At 47.8% G+C, this 27,826-nt stretch overlaps 1 protein-coding gene across 5 annotated transcripts in view; it reads left to right on the top strand.

The window, feature by feature from the left end:
- LOC149365772 (uncharacterized) overlaps positions 1–27,826 on the top strand; it is a 64,803-nt gene that overhangs the window by 22,977 nt on the left and 14,000 nt on the right. Inside the window, exons 2-3 of one of the 5 annotated variants that reach the window (XM_089545943.1) lie at positions 1,857–2,221; positions 25,212–26,788. In XM_089545943.1, coding sequence (XP_089402069.1) covers positions 1,858–2,221; positions 25,212–26,788 — 1,941 coding nt within the window. In that variant the 5' untranslated portion in view covers position 1,857. The other 4 variants (XM_089545966.1, XM_089545950.1, XM_089545959.1 and 1 more) reach the window with 4 other exon arrangements.

The following is a 27,826-nucleotide window of genomic DNA, read 5'->3' as shown; positions in this document are numbered from 1 at the left end:
GCTTGAATAGGGGAGCCTTTGTGGCTTTCCTAAAGATCAAAAGGTGTTGGAAGGTAAGAAGACCCCCAGTTCTTAGCTTTGACAACCATTTCAGCTTCAGGGGAGCTGTAAGGGCTCCATTGTACGAGCCAGAAGCAAACCATGCAGCCTGGTTACTTTTGACAAAGACTGTACATAGCGTTCCTGTTAGGAACACTATAGATGCACAGGAAAGAAGGACATGACTACGTTTCTCCTCTCTTTAACACCACTCCGTTTCCGATACAAACCACAGGTTACGTGTTCTCATCTCTCCATGTCCCCTCAAAGTGCATATGTACAAAATGCAGTGATCAAACAGTGCATCAGAGTGGTTGGCTTCCGTTCACGTGAAAGCCTGTGTTCAGCTAAAAACTCAGTTATTCTTCCCAATGTGGTCATCTGCGTTGTTCTCCCGGATTCCAACAATCCTCCCAACCACCGCTTCTTCGGTAAAACTTACTTCTGAGATGAGAATTCCCGAGCCGTGACTGGACAGACTTGGACGAGCGCCCAGACTACGAAGAACGCCAAGACGTGGGAGCAGAGTCTCCAGCGAAGCACGGTCGTTAAGTTGCCATCGGAATTTTTACTTCGCGGAGTCTCTGCTGCCCCGGTCTTCTTCGCTGAGATCTTCGACATCCTGAAACTTACCAGCGCACAAGCACCGTGGCGTGTCTCAGAGCGGAGGCAGAAGCAGGCGGACACGAATATGTATACCGCTATCTCTCTTCCTAAGGCCTGCACGAGCGTCCAGTCGTTGTTTACCCAGACCACAGTGTAAACCCGCGGCTCCGGGCAGTTTTTTCTCCAGCACCCCGCCGTCGTTTCTGTTGCTTCTCCAGCGTTCGCCCGTAAAATGGCTCCGCCGTAAAGCGGCCGTGTCGTTTATTTAGCTCGGTGCTCGAAGAAGAAACGGAAAGAGTGCAACGAAATAAACGGTGCTTTCAAAATTAGCATCCGCAGCTCGTGCATATGACGGCTTCGTCTGCCCACTCGAGGCTTCTTTAAGCTTATCTTCTATCACGTCACTCTCGGGAGAGGTCGCTAACATGTCGCTTTCGTCTGCATTTATTTCTTGCACTTTCTCTTTTTTGAACTTCGCTCAAAACTCATGAGACGGCCTGATGCGTTCAGCGCCTGAACTCTTCCAAACTCTACCGATCGTCTGGTGGAGGGTATTTCTTGAGTCTAGGGTCAAAAGAGAGTCGTAAGGAAATTAAGCAATGACGTCATTTAAATGTGAAATGACGTCACTAAATGTGGCTTGTCGTCAGTGAACATTTATTTTTTTTACCGTCCGCTCGAAACTTGCGAACAACCTGTGGGCTCGGAAAGCCTGAACTCTTCCGAACTGGTAGAGGCGCTCTTTTCGTCATGCAACAATTCGAGATGTATTCGAGACATAGAGGGCTCTTCGGAACAGCAAGGGAGGAAGTGTCACTTGTCCGTATGCACAGTAGCGTGGTGCAGGAGTTGCGCTAATCTCTAAACGTATCTACCAGATGTCATTCCGCCATGGTACGGATCTCGGGGCCTATATGTCACCACCGTTCACTTCAAATGGTGATCGCAGAATCCATTTCGGTGTCGACATCACTAGTTCGAATTGAGTGGCAGGAAGAATTTCAAGCACTAAGTTCTCAGCCATAAATGCGTCTTTTGCTACCGAACAAATATCAGCACATCGAGAAGGAGCCAGTAATTAATTTTTACTGAGAACAAAATTAAATGGAGTTGTCCTCAGTCTTCCCTTATGACCTTTTTCTCGTAGCCTATAATAAACCACGCTGATGCACTATTGATGCCCATGCCCTTCAATGTCTTCCGTTCGCCAGAATGTCCTGCCCTTCCTCAAGCATGGACGGCTGCAGCGGTGGGCTTCCCGGAGGCAGCAGGGCGCCGTCGGAGGGCCGCCAGGCGCCTTTCGCCCCGCCGTCGGCCCAGTACGGGCCCCTGGTCCAAGACTCGACGGCCCCTCGATACGGGCAGCAGCAGCGGCAGGAACTCTTCCTCCGGTACCAGGCCGGACCCAGAGCGGCTTCCCTGGATTCACTCGACTACCGAGTCCCCCACCATCCCGTCATTCCACTGCGCGACGACAGTGACGCGCTAGCGCTGCCAAGAACCCTGCCGGGTCTGCCTGTACAAGCGCCGACTGCCCCATTGGCCGGCAGGGGGGACGACGAGCACTTCCTTTCATGTGAGTCGCACTTCCTTTCATGTGAGTCCATACTGTCTCTATATACATACTGTTGATGAACATATGACGTCATCGGGCAGAACCATGGCGCCGGAGGGAAATTTAACTCCATAGCCGACTTGGACGAGTCAGACTCGTCATAAGCCGACAGTCATTTCTGGATCATGACGAGTGTAGATTGTGGTGTGTTTTCTGGCACTCCATGTCTAGTTCAAGGCAAGTGCGATGTAATGGTAGGACTCGTTCAACACACTTTTTTTTTCTTTGCCGAAAGATGGTAGCAAGGGTGCTGAAAGGAAATTTCGCTACCATTATCGAAAAAAAGAGCCGCCGCGGTGGCTCAGTGGCTATGGTGCTCGGCTGCTGACCCAAAAGACGCGGGTTCGATCCCGGCCGCGGCGGCTAGAATTTCTTTGGAGGAGAAATTCTAGAGGCCCGTGTACTGTGCGATGTCGGTGCACGTTAAAGAACCCCAGGTGGTCGAAATTTCCGGAGCCCTCCACTACGGCGTCTCTCATAGCCTTAGTCGCTTTGGGACGTTAAACCCCATAAACCAAACCAAACCAAACCGAAAAAAAGAAATGCGCCCGTTAGGGACTAAACACGACTACGTTCACGAGCGAATCTAGGGAACATTTTCTAGCGGAAGCGGTTGAGCGTACACTTCGTTATGAAATAGCCTTGAGTATCGCCGAATCACCCGCGCACGATTGCAGTCCTCCCCGAATTGACTATCTAACGAAAACGTCTACAAAGCAAGTCGCTCCGCGTACACTGTTTGAAAAGATGACAAAGCCGCCCGCCGGCGGTGACAAATAAGTAGGCCGTGTGCTCTTCGGTTTTAAACAGGAAGCATCTTTAAAATCCTCTGGTAAAAACAAACAAACAAACAAACAAACAAACAAACAAACAAACAAACAAACAAACAAACAAACAAACAAACAAACAAAATAATAATACGAAATCGGTTACAAACAAAAAGCGCCGATTTTGGGGCTTGTTGGGGAACCGACGTTCATTTTCGTGAAGAAATGTTCCTAATCTTGTCATTTTGAAAGCACTGGAATGCTGAGGAGGCACTTAGAACAGTACCACTCATATTTCAAATCCACGTCGACTAGAATATCTTCGCTAGACTTCGCTTCCTTCTTTAAACAGCGCAGTGGGCATGACCGATCACCTAAGTTCAGGCGCCCAACTCGGTTCTAGGAAAGTTTTTCGTCATGAGTAGCAAAACAATATTCAACAGCCTAGCAAGAGAACAGCTGTTCGCAAATGGTGGGGATGTGCTGGAAGTGGCGAGGGAGTATGTCTATTTAGGGCAGGTAGTGACAGCTGATCCGATCATGAGAGGGAAATAACTAGCAGAATAAGAATGGGGTGGAGCGCATATGGCAGGCTCTCTCAGATCATGAACGGCAGTTTACCAATATCCTTCAAGAGAAAAGTATACAACAGCTGTATCTTACCGGCACTCATCTATGGGACAGAAACGTGGAGGCTAACAAAGAGGGTTCAGCTTAAGTTAAGGACAACGCCGCGAGCTATGGAAAGAAAAATGATAGGTGTAACGTTAAGAGATCAGAAGCGGGCGAAGTGGGTGAGGGAACAAAAGCTGTTTAATGAAATCCTAGTCGAAATCAAGAGGAAGAAGTGGGCTTGGGCAGGACATGTAATGCGAAGGCAAGATAACCGCTGGTCCTTAAGGGTAACTGAGGGGATTCCAAGAGAATTCAAGCGTAGCAGGGGACGGCAGAAAGTTAGGTGGGCGGATGAGATTAAGAAGTTTGCGGGTGTACGGTGGCCTCAGCTGGTACAGGACAGGGTTAATGGAGAGACATGGGAGGGGCCTTCGTCCTGCAGTGGGCGTAGTCAGGCTGATGATGATGATGATGAGTAGCAAATTTTGGTAGTGAATGCGGCTAACCATCTTTTTTTGTTGTCTACGGTGAAGAACGTTCAGATCCAGCTGAGGTAGAAGTATTAGCCGTCCAAGAGGAGAGCACTGTTTCGCGGCTCTTCCCCGTACAGCTGCCGAGCACCGCTGTGACGTTTTGAAGTTTATTTGTTTTCTGACCTACATGAAACGTACAGACGCATATTTGTTAAATAAAGAAAGATGTCCCGTTATCAAGCACTGCGGGGGCACCGCTTGTGCATTTTATAGTGCCTTTTTTAATTGCGCAGTTTTCCGTTTGTTAACTCTCACAGAGAACCAACGAGCCTCGACCGAGATTTTAATACACCTACACTTGCGTTTTGTTGTCCTTCCATCCATCAGTATACCACCGCAACATTTTCCAACCCCATCTTCTTTACCACGCGCTATACGCCTGAACCGACAACTAAAAGTGACACGCAAATAAGCGTGACAGCCGTCACACTTAGAAACAAGCAAACACCATGGTTCGCTGAACAAACAAGCTCGGAGGGCATTCTGGCTCGGATCAAGCAGAAGAACTAAAAAAGGGGGTGGCTTGCCTGCAAGCGCGGTACCTGAGTCACATCCCTGGCACCACTGCACCTGAGTGACTCGTCGTTTTATATTTGGTCTCTGCTGCCGTTGAGAGAAAGCCAGTGCGGTTCTGAGCTGAACGAGCGTACAGAGGGACACTTGGAATAATAAGAATAAAAAAAAATAATTTCGGCACCACTTCGCAACGATTACTGGCGTGATTATGGCGGTGATAAATCGCTTGGAAAAGAGGTGGTGGAAAGCGACAGTGCATTTATTCCAAGCATCCCGCTCAGCGCACATCATAGAGGGAAGGGTTGACATTGTACGGAGGGTACGGAAGGGTACGAACAATATACCGTATATTTATATTGAAAGAAAAAATAGACTAAATTAAATGGACTAAGCGTTCTGTTGCACCTAAGTACAGCAGATTCGTTATACATAAGAATTAAACGTAAAACAAATGCTTCGCACTGCTGGCCTGATTACGGGAAGATCTTCACTCATAGCTGGGCAAACAGTATATGCCGTAAAGAAGACAGGGAGTCTTCCTTACATGCACTGCGGTTAAAAAGGACGATGCGCACTTTTTCTCTGATTCTGTGCACCTTTTTAGGTTTGTGGAGTAGAGCGAGCACATCTTTCATAAACCACGTATAAACTCACGCCGTTCGCACGATATTATCGTTTTCTCCTCCTCACGTTATCGCGGGCCTTCGAATGATCATCCGTCCGAGCAATTTGTGCTGTGCGTTTGAAAGGAGTGACGCAACACGCGCCGTGCATTCGAATTGGCGCACGGTGGCATGCAGGCTCGCTTCTCTCTCCTCCTTGCAGCATTGCCTATTCGCACTTCGCATGGGCCATACCTCCTCGCCCTCGCTCTCCGACTGTGCAGTGCCCGCTCGCCGAGCATGCCCTATTGCATAGGGCGCCTCTATCTGCACGTGGCAGCGGTGGTGGCTCGGCACGAGCCATTAAGCAGGCCCGTGCAATTTCCTTTTCATCCTTCTCTCAGTCGCAACAACAACAACAGTAGAGACACGGCTCTTGTGTCGGCGCCATTAGGTCCACTTTCCCGTGTAGTTGCGTTGAGCTCAGTCCGGCGGCGGGCTGTTTGGACGAGAAAATCGCCGTTACATTTCGGAATTCTGCACGTCCGGTACTCTAGCAAGATAGAGTTGCGTCAGAGATTGATCGAATTGAGAATTCTGGTACCTTACGCTTAGGTACGCAATATTTCCCCCTCATCTTCCCCAGGTAGTCGTAATTCCCGGAGCCCTTCCCTACGGCGTCTCTCATAACCCGAGTCGCTTTGGGACGTTAAATCCTATAAAACCAAAACCAAACCACCTCATCTTCCGAGAAACTCGGAACCTTGTGAACAGTAGTTACCATTTGACAACGAATGCATAACGCATTTCTATGCAAACCATGGACCCCGGAAGCTCTGACCAATACCACCTAGATTACTTAGAGCTAATCTAGGTGGTATTGCTCTGAGCATTGCGACGCCTCGCATTTGTAGAGGAATTCAAGCCTTGGGGGCTTCTTTCCAAAGATCTCTAGTGAGCCGCCCGTGGTTGTCGGGCTTTTTGACAGAATTTCGTTGCTACGTTGCCCTTGTCCAAGAAGGTTTTCAGCTGCAGCCCTTGCCCAGTTTGCGTTCGTGCATTCCCACACTTGGTGTTGGGACGAGTGGATGTTTATCGATATCTGCGTGGCCTGCGGAGCGATCTTTGCTGTTCACACTCAGGGTGACATTCGTGAAGGGATGTGGATGCATTTAAAGACGCCACTAAATGTTTCTATATGAGAGAATCTTGGAATGGCAGGTGACCGATATTGAGGTGTTGATAAACAGTTTGCCTCTGAACTGGTCTGCCTTTGAGACAGTAATCTAATCTAAAAAATAACCGCGGTAACAGCCATTTTGGTAGCTCCTCCTCATAGCCATCCGTTGCTCTCCGAGAAACATACCGGGCGTACTAATCTGGCAACAACGAACTACTCCGATTACATCATTTGAAGCGTTGCCATGACCGCACTTCTGCGACGTTTTTATGAGATCGCGGTGATCAGAAGTGCGAAATTATTTCGATTCAGTGAGTTGTTAATTTTGTCAAGCGTTCTTGGCATTACAACTGCGATGCCACTCGTTAGCGGCGCTTCACTGCATTTTTATAATAAAAATAAAACCCAGTATATTTAAGGGAATGCAAAAGGAAAATAGCGGTCCCGGAATGAGCAGGCTTCGTGCGAAGCAAGCGGCAGATTCTGAGAGAAGCGCCGGAGATATGCGTCCAGATGGGCACCTAGAGACCTCGTGCACTTGAGCCAAGATGGCCGCGTTCCAGAACACGCCGAGACTCCGGCGCTGAGCGCTAGCCCGGTATTTTCGTGGGCCACGGGCTCCTCCAGCCCGTTATCGCTTTTTCTTTTCATCTCCGCTTCTTTCTTTTCTTCTTTTCTTCGCTCCTCGTTGCTTTCGCTGCTGGAACTAAGCACCGCATACGCACACACACTCGCGGGCGCTCCGGCGAGCCAGCGCCAATGACGTCACCAGCGCCGTGTGAATGGACACCGACGACCGAGCCTGGAATAAAAAAGGTGAATCGTCCGCAGCTGCGCAGTGACGTTGGAGCAGGTGATGTGGTCTTTTCTCTTGCTGATGACGATTACGATTGCGCAATGCGTAAGAGCGAGGGCACGGTGGCACCTTCGCGACACAGCGCCGCAGTTGTTTCAGCGGGCGGTGAATGACGTCATCGAAAAACAAGTGGAGAGAGGGAGCAAAGGTGAGCGCGCCCGAGAGACTCGCACTCTCGCTTCTTAGGCCGAGGAGAAGGGTAGGAGAGGGAAGGGGAGCCAAATAGCCGCCCACCTTCGTTCGACTCGCGTCTTCTTGGAACCAGTGAAGAAAGTGGGTTTGCGGAGTCCGACGCGCAAATTGTGCCGACCCGTGTGCCTTCCACCGTTCCGCCGCACAACGCACATGGGCTTCGCTCGAGGAGTCGCGACGGCCTTGGTTAGATATGATCATGGAAGACAGTTGGGCTAGTTGGTGTGAATTCGTTAATGACTGCGACATTGCATGGTTAGATATTGGCTAGTCCAATTTTCAAGCGGCTGAGGTCGGCAGTTTTGTTTTATTGGAACTATTTTCGGGGAGTGTTCCTCTAACTGCGCATTGGCAATCCGGAGTGTGACGTTGCTTCTTGAATTTAAAATGATATGTCAGGCATTGTTGTACTTTGTGTTCAAAATGGGGAGTGAAAAATCGTTGCGTCTTTTATTCAAGGAGACGTGTTGTTGGTGGTAGCGGTTTTGTTTGAACAGTAATAAAGCAAGGAAAAGGAAAAATGGGTGCCAGCTGCGGAAACTATTACATGTTCATCAGGCACCTGACCGGCGATCGGCGAAAATAAAAGGAACATGAAATAAGACGTTAAAAAAGATTGTTGGGTTTTGGGGAAAGGGAATAAATGCAGTAGTTGACAGTAAAAGAGACCGTGGGGGAAGTAGAAACTATTTACAGCTTATGTACACAATCACACATATACACAAGTCAAAAAGAAATAAGTACACGGGTATAAATGCCCTGTTACAACCTTTCATACTTGAGTTGACTGTAAAAATGTAGAGCATTTTTTTTTAGTTCATACTGACTTTTCTTTTAAGACCTGTGAAAGACACATCGATGAAGTTTGCACAAGGGGATTGTACGTTAATGTGGACATTGGACAGAGTAGAATTAAGATGTGACCAAGTAACTAAAATTTTCAAATAAGCTTTTTAATTTCGTGTTTCAGAACGCAGGGTTTAGGACACTGGGTGAGGGCGGGTCCTAGCACGGCCGGAGTGGCTTATATTGACTAATACCAACACGCCTAAACGGGAGTATATCTGCTATTTACAGGAGAGAGTGGGGACTGGCCTTAAGGGCTTACAGGCCAGTCCCTTATAAATTCTAGTAGGTGTCCAGTACTAGGGAACCCGGGACTAGGACTAGTCCTAGATCCACGTGGCCTCCACGATGTAAGTGGAGTAAAAAGGGAGTATTGCCTTTCATAAAATGGAGTGCTCTAGAGGACACCTTGCCCTCTTTTTACTCCTTTCTGTATGGAGTGCAGGCAGTAAGTGAAGGGCTGAAGGTGTCGCCGCTTAGCGGGCGCGGGCGTCAACACATTGAAATACGGAAGACGAACGGGAAGGCGCGCGACAGGCCTATACCTCGACAGGACGACAGCCAAGCGTCCATTTCTGTGAGCGCTTGGTTGTGAATGAATCAGGCCGCTGCTCCACAGACGACACACTTCACATCTGAATTAGGACCAGTCCTTTCGATGTAGGAATTAATCTGGATTTGTTCCACTTGTTGCGAACGACAGCGTAAATTCTCTTTCTAAGCAGCAACAGTTTAAAGTCGCTGGTCCTGGAAGAAATAAATAGCGTAAATAATAAGATGGTTATGAGGACAGGAAAGGTACAGTAAAGTGTCAATTTTAGTGCGGAAGCACTACTTCACGAGGTCAAACAGGCTCACCGGTTTGTGTGAAGCTCGACCTTGAGGGTGACCTTGGGAAAACCATAAATAAATAAAGTAAAATATATATTGCCGCGACTGGGACTCGAACCAACGGCGGAAACAAATCAGCTTCGCTGGCCACTGCACGAGAGCAATAGACTATCTCCCTTTTTTGTTTATTGCTGGGCTTCTACAAACAACGTCCAACATCAAGCAATACAGAACACAACAAAGATCACAGCAGCCGATCACAACTCGTGTGAAACTGCAACACTCTCACGTTGTGCCCTGAGTATCGTCTTCTTCATCAACCAATACTACCATCAAACTAATCACATTTTGAGCTACGTATAGCAGTGGCGACTGATAGATGTGCGCTGCATGCGTTGACGTGGAAAATGGTGAGGCAGAAACACTGCCCTAGAGCAATACGTATTGGCGTTGACAACACTGCTGCAGAAACGCCGAAATGAAACATAATACACCGGCGTACACTGGGTAAGTTAGAATTGACGACGAAAAAGTTGAAGACACGAATAACTGGCTCCCTGGGTCAGTGGACACCTCAGTCGCGCTTTCTGGTACTTGGCGGTGGTGTCCACGTGCAAAAAACTGTGCTTTGGCGCAATATTTCGTGTTTAAGAATGCTCGACCGCCAGCGAATTTATATTCAAGGGATCTACAGTAAGTGGACACCTCAATCGCGCTTTCTCGCACGTGGCGGTAGTGTCCACGAGCAAAAAACTGTGCTTTCGCACAATATTTTGCGCTTAGCAATGCTAAACCATCAGTCAATTTCTTTTTGTTCACGGGATCATACTTCTTAGATTGTAGTAAGATACCATGACTGTAGTGTCTCTGCCTTAAGAAGCAAGGCTGGAGACCCCCGTGGGGTGGCCGCAAAACCGGTACGTTACGCGCCGCGCCTATGAAGTCGGCACGCGCCCACGTGGAACAGAGACAAAGGAGATCTCGTGTCGCCTCAAGTCCTTTGCATGGGCCAGGAAAGAAGAAGCGAAAAAAGAGCCAAAAAAGAGTGGCGTGGCGTTCATCTCGCGCCGCGCACGTGTTTTGCCCGCGTCCTCGCGCGCTTTGGCCCCACGCGTCGCTGCTGTAACGGAGCGCGCGCGCGTTCGTTGTGCAGAGACCCCCGGCCACGTGGGGGTCGCGAGGCAGCGTTTGCAGAGTAGGAACGACTTCCATGTCGTGGCGCAGCTGCAGTCGCTGGTTCCAGAGGCAGTTTGGGCTGCTCAAGATTGAGAGGCGACTCAAAGGATAAGCGAAAAGTCTAATTTGGATGGGGCACACAGCAGCGAGCTATGCGAAGAGAAAAACAGAGCGCTGATATTAATAACGCGATAGATTTAACCCCTTACCGCATAGTGTATCATATATGATCCGCATCAAGGTCCCGTTGGGCGGAAAATCCAGCGTCGTTGTCGTTGTGACTGGAAAACCTTGATTGGCCGAGAGAACATGATGTAGAGCAGCAGTTTCGCTGAAAAGAAAAAAAGGTGATCAAGCCGTATTGAACCGCTATCTTTTTGGGTGGGAGGCGGGCGCGCGACCTGTTGCGCGCGCACGCGCACGCGCACGCGCACGCACGCACGCACGCACACACACACACACACACACACACACACACACACACACACACACACACACACACACACACACACACACACACACACACACACACACACACACACACACACACACACACACACACACGCACGCACGCACGCACGCACGCACACACACACACACACACACACACACACACACACACGGTTTACAATACCGTTCAAAGCTTTCATTAATTTCGTCTGCAGCCCATTATAGTTACCCTATGTTATGAAATGTTGCCCATTGGTATGTACTTCATCAGGCTATGAAAACAGCCCGTGTAAGTTTAATATATAAGGAAGGCTGTAAAACTTTGAAAACGACTTGGGCAAAATCATCCAATATCGATAGTGGCAATATTTTCAAAAATTGCAGAAAGAGCGATACAAAGTAAGTTGTGAGAAGCAAACAATATAATAACTAAACATTAGTATCGATGTCAACCTACAAACAGATAGATACACCGCTCCAAGATATTGACCACAGCCTAACTTCTAATATTGAACATAAACTGTTCACTATAGAAATTTTCGTTGCCTTCAGCAAAGCGTTTGACAAATTAAACATGAAAAATTGATAAAAAAGAACTAGAACTGAATGCAATCCATAGATTGACGCACAATTAATAGAAAATTACTTTGTAAACAAATGTAAAAAAATGTGGTGCCCCAAGCCTCCATTCTTGGTCCGTTGCTCTTCAATTTATATATAAATGGTATTCTCAGCATTCTTTCCACTTCTGTTATCGTACTTTATGCCGATGACGCCAAACCATCATGTACTTCAACAGTGTGTCAATGTATGGTTGAAAGAGTTTCATGGTTGGATTCATGTTAACTATATCTAGTTAAAAAGTTAATAAAACAAAATTTATGCTTTTCTTTCCCAAAAATAAACCCCAATTTTATGACATACCCCTGCGCTTTAATGAATTCAAAATGTTGCCGATAAAGTATCACAAATTTTAAGAGTGGACGTAATGATCTAAGCTGATCTGATCATGCTAGCGCGATTCGTATAAAAATATAGAAGTCTAGTGCCCTGCTCTTTCGCCTTCGTTTCACAAACGTACTTCAGCTTAATTCACTCACATCGTATGATAACTTAGTCTGGGGTGCCTTGACCAAAACTAATCTAGATACTATATATATTCTTTTCAAACCCGAACTTTAGTACTGCTATCCAAAAATTATAGACATAGTCAACTCTTTGAAACATTCTGGGTTGTTCAACCATCGCAGGAATTTACAAGGAGAAATGAGTGTTTTACTTCATCAAAAGCTATACGATATTTCGGCTCACTTTCTCAAATACAACATGACAGGCAGTAAAGTTTGGGTATGGTTTTCGTAGTTACCATCACAGTACGTAAAATACGGTACATAGTCTGTGCACCACCTGTGTTTGGCGCATCATAGCCTCAGTTGCTTTTGCGCCATTAAAATCAATATAACTAACTAACCACCTGTTAGTGCTTTTATGGGATAAATAGCCGTCACAGATTATGCGTGCTTAAGAAAGCTACGTCGTCATAAAAGCCACATTAAATTGTACAGTGGCATCAATGTGGGCCTTTTGATTACACACTCTAATATATGTTCGTTTCATTGTTTGGCTTTAGTTTCAAGCTGTAGTCAGCCCCAACAGTATATGTTCTTTGCGTTTACTTTTACTGAGGTACAAATCGGGCTTATTTTCGTAAATTTAAATGTTTCTTGCTTCTTCAACATGGTTCCCTATTGAGATGAATATTTTTTCTATGAACGAGCTGCAGGGTTAGTAAGGACGCATTAAAGCCTCACTTTACCGCACCCACGTGGACATACCGAGCCAATGAATTTCATTTCCAAACAGACTTCGAACTTCAATGTTGGCGTTAAAGAATGATTTAGAGCACAGTTTACTGAGCTGTTAGTGTGGAAACGTGTTTAGGTTAGCTGTGGTGTTAGTGACGTCGGAGGAGTGGGACAGTCGAGCGTTCGGCTTCGCGCTGCCTGGGACACGCGTCCACTGTGTGGCGGGTGACAGAAGACGTCGCCTCAGCGTCTTCTGACGGCGGGCGAGCCGGTGTTGATTTACGGTCGCGATGTGTGGGTTGCCCCGGCGTTGCGTCACCGAACGGAGAGTACCCGTCGGTGACGACACACGCACGACGTCTCAGCAGTGGCGGTGGCGCGAGGAGTGTTTTTTGAATTATAAATACGGCGACACGAAAGGGAGAGGGACGGTAGAAGCAGCAACGAGAGCGAGAAGCGAGGACCCCCAGCGGACCCCGCTGCAGCGTGCACACACGCACACACATCGTCCCCGGTTGGTCGCCGACGCTGCAGCAGCGCGACCGAAACAAAGGAGTTGCGGCGTTGCCAATTTTAGCGCCTCCTCGCTAGAGGCGGGAGTAGACGACGACGACCAAGTGCTGTCGGTTTCTTACAGCGCTGCTATCTCGCTGTCCCATCGATTGGACTGGGAAACATTATTTACATTTCTTTTTTGAGCACCCACTCTAATTAATCTCCTGTCTAGTCGATGACTAGTAAAAAGGGAGGTACGACACAGCTGGATTTTGAGGGCAGTTCTTAAAGGTGCTCTGAACGAGGTTTCGTCAAAATAGAGTTTCTCCATAACAGAGGTTTTCGAGGAACCAAGGCCAATTTTCGAGGAGGTGGGTTACTTAATTGGTTGCTGGTGTATTCTATTCAACTGAAAACCCAGTTACGTCACCCCTCCGCTGTCATCAAGACTCCTTGATCGCACCAGTCAGCGCAGTCCAGGCATATGATCCACGAACAAAAATGCAGGTCTGCGGTTAGTACAGTGTTACAACATCCCTGACGTTCATACAAACAACTCAGCGCTATTCATAACATGCTTGCGGTGGATAAATACAAGTTCCAGCCTGCCATCGATAGGTTACGGCCCGTTCGAGCTCCTCAATGGGCACGGAAAATTCCTTGGACGTCCCACAGATGTCCTAAACGTCCGCAGGACGTTCAAGAGAGTTTCGGTGTCCATTGGGAGGTGGCGCCTCCGTCTGCTAATCTCCACAAAGCTGGCCGCAGGCTGGAGGACAGCTGCACCGCTTTCTGTGCTCTGTCCTTTCCCTAGAGAGCACACTTGCAAGACCAGGACCGAGCCAGACCGTGAATGACACATCTTCAGCGAACAGATGTTGAGCAGCACGCCCATCTGTCTTGTCGCAATGTTATTGTGTAGTGGTGACGTCATCACAATGTACAGAAACTGCAAAATTTATGGCGTATGAGTATCTGTACGAGTATCCTCAAATACATTAATTGTATTAAAGCATCCTTAACGAGTATCTATGGATGGAATTTATGACGTCGCTATCGTAAGCAAAACCTTACGCGCTGAACACGCCTGCCAATGAGTACAGGTCCTAAAGGGACCTGGGACACATGTACAGAATGGCGTTTTCAAGAAATTGCAAGTTCAAACTTCTAGAAAGAGAGCTTGGAAGAAACATGAAGGATGTAGACAGGCGCAGACTGTAATTATTGGTTTCGGTCCGTGTGAAGCTGCATGTCCCGAAATTTCATGAGTGTAATGGGAGACGTCGCTGTTGGAGTCTCGGCGCATTCGAAACTGCATTTTACTTCTCGTTTGAACTACAAGTTTATACCTTAATGTACAGTATGTTTCTCTGTTAAAGGGAACATGCGATCTCGTGGGCGCCGGGCTTCGCGAAGCGCAACCGCAAAAGACGGCGAGAATCGGCGGCATAAGGCGCATGTGCAGAAACACATCAAGCGTCCCTTCCCGGAATGCGCTTGGTAGCGCCCATACCCAGCGGCTTTCGTCGGCAGCGCTTCGCGAAGCCCAGTGGCCACGCGATCGCGTGTTCCCTTTAGTAGTAACCGTATCTTACACTGCATGTGCGCGGACGCTTGACATGGAGGGAGGTAGCATGAGTGGAAGGAAAGGGGGCCAGGACAGCAGCAGAAATATGCCCCTGGCACCTGCTAACGGCGGATATGGTTAAGAGGAAGGAAATGAAGTAATGACTTAACATTATGGTGAGGTGCCCATGCGTTTGCCTCAGGTGTTATACGTACCACCTTTCTGAGAAATTTAGACCGTGTAGTGAGGCTGCCGTAGCATCCGTAGCAGTCCTAACCTTCGAAGGGGGAGTACCACAGTTCCGCTTACGTACAAGTGACTTGGAACGCTGGGGGTACATACTCAGTCACACGGCGTTGCCCAGAATCAGCTCCCTCTGGGCTCTAAACCTCTGACAAATGGCACGTCTACGTGCGCGAGCATCTGTGTATGTGTTTATGGGGGTGGTCATCTCGGTGCAACATATACTTAGCCCATAGAAGCTGAACCTTAGAAATTAAAAAAAAATATATATTTTTCAATACAAAATGTTTTTTTGACTTAACAATTCAGAACCATTCATTTATTGGCGGAAATATTTCCCTCAACATCTACTTTTGAGCCGTTCTGCAATCTAAGACACTCGGACAATTCGATACCTGTTATGTGTCGTCATTTTGTTACTTGTGTTCATTTTGATGTGTTCAAATGTTCATTTTAACAAAACTTCGTGCTGGGATAGTTGGTGGGACATAATTGAAACTTGGTTCAGCGCAAAAGACGAACACAAAGAAAGGAAAGGAAAGAAAGGAAACGTTTCGGTCATATCCCATCCATATCTTTTCCTTTTGTCATTTTCATGTTCAGAGTTACTGCCTTATCTGGTTCCCGCGCTTTCTTCAGTGGCATAATGTGAGCTTAGATAAGTGTGAGCCATCTAAAACTGTTAAAGTAGCCTGGAGCCGCCCGATTGTGCGCATGCGTGTGAAGACTATAAATGTGTTTCTTGCATGTATCAATAAATCAGTTGTTAGTAGCGCTCCGTTTGTGTCGTTTCCTTTCTTTGTGTTCGTCTTTTGCGCTGAACCAAAATGTTCCTTTTGTTCGAGCAAAGAGCAAAACACGCTCCACCTCGATGGGCTGACAGAAAAGAGAATCGAAGCTAAGGAAGAGGTCGCATTTCATAATGACAGTCATGCGCCTCATATGGCCGCGCCGTCTAGACATGGGCCGTGCTGTTTTTACTGCGACACGGTGGAACGGTGACATCACGCCTTCCAGGGGTGAGTGTGCGCCTCGCTTGCCGCGCATGCGCAGACCCTAAACGGAAACATGAGCGATACCTTCCCGAGTCGCGGACGGGAACCGCGTGATCTCCCCTGGTGCGCCGGGGAGGTCGGCTTCCCGAAAATACCCACCTCTTCCGAGCCACCGCGACGGGCGGCAAACAACCTGTTGCCAGGATGAACCCGCCGACTGTCTGGCCCCCGGACTACGCCGAAACCACCTGCTTATTTTTAGGATCATGGTCCTCGCTGTTTAGAGGGGTATATAAGGAGGTTGCGACCGCGACTCGAAACACTTGCTTGGAGGCGTGCAAGAGGTGGCTGCCGTCCTTTCCGGCAGCACGAGTGGGCGATGTCTCTGAGACCTGGCACGGCGTCCCGGAAGCTATGGCTGCTGGGTAAGACACTTTGGTCCTGTTTGCAATTGTTTGAAATTTTGAAACTTGGCCGTTCATTGCTGACGACCCTCACGGCTGTCGGCCTGACCACTTGCTGCTCTAACCATATGGGTGGCTTAATAATACTATGTTGGCCAGCACCTTAATTTGGTAAAATCATTGGTATGTGGTACTAGGAAGGATATGCGGCGAAGACGGATAGGACAGTGTGATTGTCTTCTCAGTTTTTTTTTTTTGCTGGTATTAGCATCATGTGTCCTGGCCAAATAACCATGAACTATTCAATCGAGGAACCTACGATGAAAGACCACCACCTGGACCGGCAAGAAGAACCATGCATACATTGGTAATATTTCAGTGGCGTTTGTTGAGTGTCAGGATGTTCTTCCTAGTTACAGAAAAGGCCAAGGAACTTGGGTCGTCAGAAAACAATGGTGTTATAGCTGAAAAAGCAGTATAGTAGACGGAAAGAGATTTAGGAGAGGTCGTTCTCATTCATCTTGTCTGCAGTGTTCTGTTGCGCTGGTTCTTCATAGTATAGTTGATGATGATGATTATGAGAATGATATTCGTTGTCCCTTGGCAATGTAGTAATCTAGGCGTTATGCCCCATAATCATAACTATTACCAGCCATCACTAGGCCTGATGGCATTAAGCGCTGCACACAACATGCAGGTGCTTAAAATCCATCATGTAGCTTCGGAAGGTTAAACATCACTTACCGTGCTATACCAAAGAAGTAGTGGCTTATCTTTACTCTTTCTACAATTTATATTTATTCTGAATTGCAATTACCCGCTGTACCTCAGCTGAAGAATCAGATTATAGCTTCTTTGATATTATAGGCCTTTGGGATCTGTCATACGATCGTATCCGTATGTCGGACTTGTAGTAATCTTCAATGGAGTTCCTGAAATATATATCTGGACTCTCGTGCGCAGGTTACCAATATCATTTCTTGACGTTCTCTCCGAGAACTGCTTCCTCTATGCTAATTCCAGCTTTTAAATCACGTTGACTCCATTTGACCACCGGGATGAGCTCCTAGCTTAGGCGCATATTGATCGCCCCAATGGGTTAGATATTACAAATCGACAGCTGGCAAGTGCGCTTCGCGCAAGAAGCCTTAGCTGTGCCTCACGAAAGCCAGTTTCTTCGACTACTGAGTTTTAGGCTTTAGATTTGAAATACACGCTTTCTCAGATGGCAGGCTTTGTTATTGGCAGCACCTTGGCTCAGTGATACTAGCTTCTCAGTCAACCATACATAGGCTTGCTTTTGCAACCGACTGCCACGTCTTAAGGTAGCATTGCTTTTATTTTTATTTATCTGAAGGATATTAATTCCATGCCTCTCATAAACCAGGACGACCCGAGATCCAGTGTAAAAAGGCTCTGCGCGAATACCGTGCACAGGGCGAGAATCCTCGCTAATCTACCGCCGTGCAAACTGGCTCAGCTCGTAGGCTCAAAGTGCGAAGGAGGAAATCATTTACACTGAAGATCCCCGATGAAGGAGAGAAACAGACGTGACCACACAAGCTATCGCTGCGGCGCTTGAAGCGGCGTAGTCGTTGATTGGAATGTCTCTGGTACATAGGCGCATACAGTTGTAGACATGCAGACTTACATGAAGACAGCACGAAGGGCAGGGAACCCCAAGCGGAAAAGACACAGGACGCAGGAAGGCTGGGATGCAACAGTCCGAAATCTGAAAAGAAGTAAACGGAACAGGTGCAATGCTCTTAGGTAACAGTGCTCTTGCTGCGGTGTGCAGTTATAAATATCTAGGCGTAATAATAACATCGGAGGTAAGGTAGAATGAGTGCGTTTTGGAAATTGAGAAGAAGGCCTTGCGGAAGCTTGGTTATTTGAGAAAAACACCGCGGCAGTGTGCACAAGAGGTGAATTTAATAGCGCACAAAAATTCAATCTATATTTTCACACACTATGAAATAATTGTTTACGACCGATACACTCTATAGCAACATAAGCTGGAATGTGTCGAGAAGAAAGCGGTTAGATTTGCATACTGCCCGTATAGTTGGCGTACTTCCACGAGCACTCAGGTAAAAATGGCAGACTTAGACTGATCACAAACGCGGGGCCAACGTGATCGATTTAAAAGGCGAACCACGCAATTGATTCATAGTAAAAAATAATAAAAAAATAAAGGATTAGTCCTGCAATACTGAAACTTTCACAAATTCCTTCTTTCCAATCACGGTAAGTGAATGTAACAGACAACTGTTATCACTGTGGGATGCCCACTGATTGGGTCCTTTGCAAAAAAGTCCTAAATTTTATTTGTAGGTGCTTTGAACGCTGTTATGTCTGCTTTCTTGCTCTTGCACATCACCTTGCATAGCTGCTGCAAGCGCTCCTTCGTTTCTGATCTTGGTTTGTATAAGCAAGGCTTTTTGTGCTTTGATTAATTTTGTTTGTATATGAATAATTTCAGTTTTTCAGTCCTCTGTGGTGGCTCAGTGGTTATGGCGCTCGGCTGCGGACCCCAAATACGCGGGTTCGAACCCGGCCACAGGGTCTAATTTCGATGGAGGCGAAATTCTCGAGGCCCGTGTGCTGTGCGATGTCAGTGCACGTTAGGGAACCCCAGGTGGTCGAAATTCCCGGAGCCCTTCACTACGGCGTCGGTCATAGCCTGAGTCGCTTTGGGACGTTACGCCTCAATAATTTCAGTTTTTCCTGTAACCAGCTCTTGCTCGCAGTCTTATCTTAGGGCCAGCAGCACAAATAAATAAATAAGCAAATAAATACATTTCCAACAAACAAGTTCCACATAACAGTGAAAGTAAAAGTAACAGTAAAATTAATAGTAAAAGAAAAGGTTGAGGTGGCCCCGAAAGGAAAATAAGGCGGAAAGATTTAGACAATTAGAGTGGACGTCCATCTATTTGGGAATAAGAAGATAATGCCAATTAGGAGAGAAATAAGAACACAGATGGACTATTTGTAAATTAGGCCTATCTACGCAGCAACGGCTGCAAAGTGGAGCCTTTCAGTGAACGCCAGTTTAAATCAGCGATCCCCCCAAAGTGACCTGAAGGCTGTTTTTGTCGGGAAACGCAACGCCACTCACAATAAAAGTTCACTACTCCAGTAACCTTTCGTACTGGACTGCATACATGGAATGTGCCTCGCGTCGGGAACTTTTCCCCGAATTACGTGGTTCGGAGCTACGCGTTGCTGACTGAACCAACGGTTGACTGAAGTGCGTCGGCTGGTGTCCATACGGGGCCGCCCGCTCTCTCGGGACCCCCACTGCGCGCGTGATTCGGCGTCTACACGCGCACTTGGGCTCCTCGAGCGCTGCGTATTTCTCGTCTTTCAGGCGCTTAATGCACGACCCGTTTAAACTTGTCCCCCCCCCCCCCCCCCCCCCCCCCGTCTCAAGGCTGTTTAGCGGACATCCTCCGTGGGGGTTTTCACCTTGTTCTGCAATACTTTGCTGGCGCACGCTAACCAAATTACTGGATGAATGTAGCAACATTTCGATACTGAATTAGTGAGCATGACCCACCAAAGTTGAGGTGCACCTGGTGTTCGTTTGCAAGCCGTCTTCACAATACATTCCGCGGCAGCTGAGCTTAAGGACGTTATAGCCTGCAAACAGAACCATACCGTACTATGCCATGCCATGTCATGCCATGCCATATCATACCATACGATACCATACCATACCATACCATACCATACCATACCATACCATACCATACCATACCATACCATACCATACCATACCATACCATACCATACCATACCATACCATGTCATGCCATTACATACCCTACCATATCATACCATACCATTCAAATGATACGATGGCATGCCATATCACACAATACTATACCATGCCGCACCGTGACGCACCATACCATACTATGCCACGTTATGCCATGCCATATCGTACCATACGATAACATGCCATGGCATACCATACGATACCATGCCGTACCGTACTGTACCTGTACCTGTACCTGTACCTGTACCTGTACCTGTACCTGTACTGTACCGTACCGTACTGTACCATATCGTACCGTACCATATTATCTGTTAAAAACAAGACAAAGATCTTGTTGTCACAACAATTTTTTTGCAGTATTTTTGGCTTTGAACTTGCATCAACAGCAGCCATTTGGCTAGTAACGATAGAAGTTTAAGTACCAACGTGCTGTCCCTTGCCCTAGCAAGAGAACTTTCGAAAAATATTATACTGCAACTGGAAAATACCACAATACTAAAAAAAAAATGTCATTGTGACATAACGACAATACTTCCGGAGCTGGAGCGCTGCGTTGATCTAGTGGTCTGAGCATCTGCCTCGCATGCTATGTAGGTGCTGGGTTCGATCCCCAGTGCCGCCGGGTACGCACCGGTGATACGACGGGTACAAGCTTTCCGCTGGTCTGGAGCTCGGCTTATTCAGGATGAAATGCTTGGGAAATGGGTTCCTGACACCACCTTGAGTAGAAGAAAATACCTTGTGCCATGGCGCTGTTTGGCCACAGGTACACTTGCGCAATAAAAATACATCATCATATTACTTTCGGAGCTGGCTGATGCTTTTCAAAGAGGACGACCGTCGTGAACGTATAATAACGGCAGCACAGCGATGTATGTGTCCCCCTTGCCAAAAGTAACCGTGCAATAGGTTTTTGTTTCTCGACCGTATAACGGAGCCTTTACGGTACCCCTAAAGACCGAACGGTGTCAGAACATGAGTACAAGGGTTCAACTTACTTTACACAGAGTCAGTTAAGGGCTGCGACGAGTGCTTCGCGACGCGGCTAAGAAACAAACTACAGTTTCTCGGTTACATTTGGCAAAGGCTGTAACTGCAATCGAAAACCATTGCATTGTTAGGAGCACGGACCACTCCGCGTCTTGTCCATCACTTCGTTCACGAGCCTTTCTTAATCGGGCTCGTGTGGCTAGTGCGAATAGCGATAACGAAGGTTATCGCATTTGTGACCGAATTTCAGTGCGTTGTAGCTCTGTTTGCTTGCATTTTCCTTTTAATTCTATTGAATTCTGCTATGACCGAAGGTGCGTGGTGCTATTCTTAGCTTCGATTCACTCAGCTACTTATCTGAGTTCAAGCTTTCTCGACGTGGCTAGTTCACCGGGTTTTGAGGACGTCGTGATTTGATGACGCTCAAGGTGGTTGGCCAGGAAGTGGTTCGCCACGTTTGGCCGACGACAGGTATTAGGCGTTAGCGCCGCTTCCCCCAAAATGGGATGCTTTTATATAACAGTTTCTTTTCTTCGGTTCTATCCCTTTGGTTTGGTTTTGTGGTTTTGTGGGGTTTAACGTCCCAAAGGGACTAAGGATATGAGAGACGCCGTAGTGAAGGGCTCCGGAAATTTCGACCACCTGGGGTTCTTTAACGTGCACTGATATCGCACAGCACACGGGCCTCTAGAATTTCTCCTCCAAAGAAATTCTAGCCGCCGCGGCCGGGATCGAACCCGCGTCTTTTGGGTCAGCAGCCGAGCACCATAGCCACTGAGCCACCGCGGCGGCACTGGTTCTATCCCTTTAATAAGCTGCGTACGTATTTGTAGACGTGACCTGAACTCTATGATATCCTCCTAAACTACAAGGCATAATGTACACAAATATGGACGCAGTAAAATGTGCCGTGATCCGAAAATAACGTGTCAAGTAGGTGATATGAATGCAGAAAATTGTTTCCAGAATGGACGCCTCCAGGTTTATTGTATCCCTGGTATTTTTCTGTTGATTGTATTCCTGGTATTTTTCTGGTATTTCTGGCTTTAGTTTGCTTGTTTTTAAAGCGCGAGCTCTTAAACGTGCCTATAATGTGCGTATTTGTTTATATAACAAATTCATTTGGCAGCAATCAACAAAAGGAAGTGTAATTGAAATCTTTAAAGTTCTCTTAAGCCTTGATGTGGACACATGAGGACCCTACAAGAAATTTCATTGTTAGTCATCAGGGAAGAAAAAAAATTTTTTGGGTATAATCTTAGCATCAGCGCTCCTTAAAAACTGCGAACATGGGAAAAAAATTCCCCCCGCTGTATATTAATTAGTGCCCGAAAGTGATTTTCGTCCGTTATCATTAACCGTGCTGCACATACCAGAGGTAAGCGGAGAGGTGGTGGCGCTTGAGCCGATGGTGAATGGTGCAAATTAAATAGAACTGGAATACAATTGCTATACTGCCCTTCACAGCTTTCTTCTGGCAGCATCACGTGACAGCACTGAGGCGTAATTTCACTCCGCAGCTGGAACGTCTGTTAGCACGGCATTAACATCACGGCTTGGCACCGCGTGGGTTTTTTTGGGAGCCAGTAGGGCTGTGGGACAAAGGATAAACACTAGATACAACACCTTGTACTTATCGTACTTAATGGTGTTGTGTCTGCAACAGCGCTATCGAAATAACAGAGCTAATAATCGGCTAGCTCTCCAAAGCCCACGTAACACCATGATTGTGCTCGATAAATCTGGTGTTCTTGCACCTGCTGCTTTCCTGTTACATAAAGCTCAATAAACAAACGAACAAAAATTCCTACAACTGAGACTGCTAGGTTCACGCTATAACGTTACTGAAAAAAAAAAAAAAACCAAGGTTAAGGACAGTTAAGTTTTGGACTTTTGAATTCGCATTCGCTAATGACATTGTTCCAACTTAATTAACCTACAGAAATCTCAATGTGGGTGCACAGAGTATAAGGTACGGCCATTAACGTCTGTGAAACTGTGCCTAGTTTAAATGGTGAAGTGCTCGGTTAACGATGGTTAACGATGGCAGCTCGCACAGCGAAAGCAAGATGCCACGCAAGACGGCGAGACGCAATCAAAGCGACCGCAGGCGAGGAAGTTTAGTTTTGCATAGAGGGCGCCATTGGACGCAGTACATGCGTAACTGCGCAAAACGTAAAAAAATAAAAATGAAAGCGCCACATGTGCACGCTTTGCAGTAGAGAGACTGTGCAGTCATTGGAGCAGTGCGGTTTTCGAGACGTAACATAAACCACCGTAGTGGAGAAGGCATACCAGCGGGGTAAAAAAAAAAAAGATAGCATGCGCGTTTTAGTCGCGGCAGAGTTCGTTTCAGTTTGGTGAAGTCCTCCCTCGCAAGATCCGATGACGTGACAAAAAAAAAAAAAGAAACACGGAAGAGAGGGACGACTGAAACTGCGAATACACAAGACTGGCGCGCTATTTTGCATGGGCGTGCCTCATGCGACGCACGTGTACGAGTGTTCGGGTTTCAAACACGCTCTTTCGACTCTCCTTTCGAGCAAGAGGCGGCAGAGGAGCCCGAATAAGCGCGACCGAGGCGCGCCGCGGTTCAAGACGCGGGCTCGGAACGGAGGGAAAAAAACCCCGAAAAGTCTAGACAAGCAAAGCAGCCAACACGACGCACGTGGTGGTGGCCGTCGGGAGCCGAAACGTCCTCATCCTCCTCTCCACCAGCGCGGCCGCGTTGCATCACAAAACAAAAGCTGCAGTTACGTCTCTTCATGCGATGTGGAGAGAGGAAAGAGCATGAAAAATGGCGACGCTGTGTCGCGAGGATTGGTGGATTCCCCTCTTCTGGCTTGGGGGCGGAGTCGGAAAGAGTGTGACGCTGCTTTTTCCAAAGTGTAGAGGAGATGGGGGAAAGGGCAAAGGTTGACGAGAGGGCCGAGTTCTGAGCGACTAGAACTCGGCGAAGTAAGGAAGGGGTCAGAGCTCCACTCGGATTCACTTCCGCGTTTGATTTCAGTCGGTGCAGTGTTGTCAACAAACGCTTATGGAGTGATCGAGTAAGTCTTGGCAGTGGTTCTAGTACTTCGGTTCGAGTGAATGATTTACATTTATGGGCCATTATTAATACGGGTATTTACTACACCATCGGCAATGACCTTGCACTAGAAGTTAGATGGATAACAGCGAACTGAGAGTAGAACCGCTGCTCTTTTCCGGTCTGCTGCCGCCCCTTCATTATTTCTTAAAGTTAATTGTTTACCGCATTGTTCAGACGCGTAAAAATTTCATCCGTAAAACCCTGAATTACAAACACGCATAGCCTATTGCATTTTTCATTGGTAGGACGCTTGCCGGACACCCGGGGAAAAATTTTAATGATATATTATTAAAATGCTGCTACGGCAAGGGGAATTCAGTTTCAAAACCACGTAGGCGACTTCATATTAGCGGACTGCGCCTGTTACATCTGAGTTTCAGTGCTGTCTCCAAAATAAATTATAAACGGCCGCGAATAATCAAGAGGACCATGTCGTTAAAAAGGAAACATATTTGACAAGTGTATTGAGAATAGTTAAGGGGGCCAGGAACGCGGAACTTGTCGTGTACATGAACTATCATTTATGTGTATGTCTTAGTTGTGTAGCCGTTGCACTCAACCCGAAAGGCTTGTGTGAGGGTAGCCTTCGTTGCGGTCTTTTGCCAACCGTGTAAGTATAGCAGAATTAACTTTGCGTTATTGAGTGCTAGAGTAAATTTTACCGTTCTAGTATGCTGCGAATGTGCCTGCTGGTTTTGCAATTTCACACTCGGAGTCTTTTCCTGTAAAGTGAAAGCTTATCTTCAAAGGGCGGAGACAGGTACCTCCATTCATATAGTTGAACCTCGCTATAACGAAACTGTTTATAAAGGAGCAATCAATGTAACGAAGGAATGACGATTCCCATCGGAAGCTCGGTCAGCACGGGCTATAACGAAGGTATGGCTGTAATGGAGTAATCATCGGGCCCTTCCAACTTCGTTCTAACGAGGTTCAACAGTATCCTGAAGTAAATTTGCTGAGCAACACATGCCAGTTGTCTATAATGATGTTCTTGCTCTTGCGCACCGCAGTCCAGGACCCGTCGCAGAAGTGCCTTTTGGAACGGAGCCGACCTCGAGCCCGGCTGACCCGGTCCAAGGCCGTGACCGCGATGCACCTTGACCTATCGCCGTCCCAGGACTGCTGCGTTCGCGACTTCTCATCCGGTGACCCACTCTTACCGTCGCAGGGGTGCTTCGTGCCCAGCCCCTGTTCGTCCTACACGTCCGGCCACTCGGCATCGGTTCCCCATTCGGCTAGCCCCGAAGACGCGTTCGGCTGCTTTGGCGACTTCCAGGAGGAAGAGTTTTTCGGTGCACAGGACCCTATAGTGGGCAAGGACTCCGTTGCGTTTCCGGAGAAACCCTTCTGCGAGGACCTGAGCTCGCTGGGTCTCTTTGTCCAGCACGACCAAGTGTTCGACGCGGCCAGTCCGACCGGGCCTTTTCCAAAGAGTGACGACAACCTCAACTCCCACCATCACTTTTCTTCAGAGAGTGCTCCGAGAGAGGGAGACGTCAGAGCGGGAAGCCTCGTCGAAGAATCTCCTGTCGCCGCACTCTTCGAAGCCGACGAGCAACTCAAGATGGCGCCAGACGTCGGGTCAAGCTGTTCGGACTTGTCGGCCATGACCAGTTCTTCGCCGACGCTCTCCACATTCACCAGCAACAGGAGTTCGGCGCGCTCTTCCTTCACAAGCCGCCGAAGCAAAAGGTCCCTGTCCATATCACCCACGTCCACGGATGGCATGGACCTGAACACCATCATCCGATCATCTCCGACGTCACTGGTGGCGTACCTCAACGGCAACCGGTGTCCATCGGCGTCCAGCCTCACGACGCCCACGCCTGGAGCCTATGGCCACTTGTCCGCCAGGCCAACGAGTCCTCGCTCCAACGGACACCGCATCAGCACGCCTTACTCGCCGACAGTACTCAAGATGGCCACGCGGGAAGAAGCCGGTTCGCCGTTCGACAACCCAGGCCTCGTCCTTCAGGCCATCGATGAAGTGGACCAGCTGACTGACTTGCGGGACTACGACTTCCTCGAGCCGGACGAAAACTTGGCCGTCATCAAGCAGCAGCAGGCGGTGGCCACTGACCCCGTGGTCATCACCGATGAGCCCGCTACCGCGCGTGCCGGAGTCGACTACGGAGAATCTGTCGTCGACTCTACGCAGCCACTACCCAGCGTGGCCTCCCTGCTGGTGGACCTGCAGAAGCCTCCTCCCCCGTCCTACGACCAGCACATGGCGAGGAAGCTGGCCTTCCAGAAGATGTACTCCTCGGACAGCAGCCAGCCGTCCAACTACTCGAGCTTCGAGAGTACGGGATCGGCGGACGCAGACTCGACCACGGGCGAGGTGTCGCAGCAGCAGCAGCAACAGCCGCGCTCCTACGACTGCCAGTGGATCGACTGCCGAGCGCTGTTCGAGGAGCAAGAGAGCCTGGTGCGCCACATCGAGTCCTGCCACATCGACCAGCGGGTCCGGGACGAGTACACGTGCTTCTGGCAGGGCTGTCCTCGCCGCCACCGGCCTTTCAACGCGCGCTACAAGCTGCTCATACACATGCGCGTCCACTCCGGCGAGAAGCCCAACAGGTGCACGGTGAGTGCGCTTTACACGTTTTCTCTTTCCTTCGATTCACCCAGCATATATATATTCGCAGAGTAATGCGAAATGAGAAATATTCGTGGTTCTCTGCAGCCTTTTGTGCTACACAGACAGGATGACGGCACCATTTTTGTTTCATTAACCCTTTGATGCCCAGGTATAGGGAACGTTGGTTAAATGTAATGAACTCTCTGGATTTCATCGCTGATGGTGCCTTCATGGCAGAAATAAAGAAAGAATGTCTTAAAAATGAGAATAGCACAATTAAATTCAGCTAGCTTTGATTATTTGTGTACCTATAAGGACGACCAAGAGTTTTGTGATCTTTTGTACAAATTTCTTTATGTTCATATATGCTCCTTGTATCACCTAGTAGAGGGGACCTTGAGCTCTGGTCAAGCTGTCTTGCAGCCTTTACCCATGGCCCCCTCCGTCGCTTTGGTATAAAAATATATTAATGATAGTAATAGTAACGCTCGTCCGCTGAATTTACCGGGCCTAGCCCCTCAAGGCACTGCGGGCTTTGATAGGCTCGCTTCACGAACTTTGTATTCTTTTTTGTGCAATAAAATAATATTATTGTTATTACTATTAAACTGAGCGCGAATACTCAGGCGCATAGAGTAAATTGAAAGAAACATTCGAAACCGCTTTATCATTGACCAGAGCAGCATAAGGACCACTAAAATTATGAGGTGTTTTGCAGTTAGGATAAGCTTTTGCATGACGTTATCTTTCAGCAGGGCTCCTGTATCTCTAGCATCTGATACTTTCACCTTAATTTGATAAGAATACTGGAAAAGGCCATATATGCAACTACGTTAGCAATTCATGTAGTTATGCGTGGAAAAATTGATATTATCGACATTTGCTCTCAGGTACTACGCCTGATTTACAGGGTTAAGAAAAAAAATAGCGCTAAAGGAACAGCGCAGAAGAGAACAGACACACACTAGTTTTCTTTTTGCCTCGCTGATTTAGCTTCGTGTTCCTTTATTATGTTCAGTCACCAACTCCCCCAACAACGCACCT

Source organism: Amblyomma mixtum, chromosome 1 (assembly GCF_055824585.1).
Source record: "Amblyomma mixtum isolate Tamu chromosome 1, ASM5582458v1, whole genome shotgun sequence".
NCBI lineage: Eukaryota > Metazoa > Arthropoda > Arachnida > Ixodida > Ixodidae > Amblyomma > Amblyomma mixtum.
This window is presented reverse-complemented; position numbering and strand designations above follow the sequence as displayed.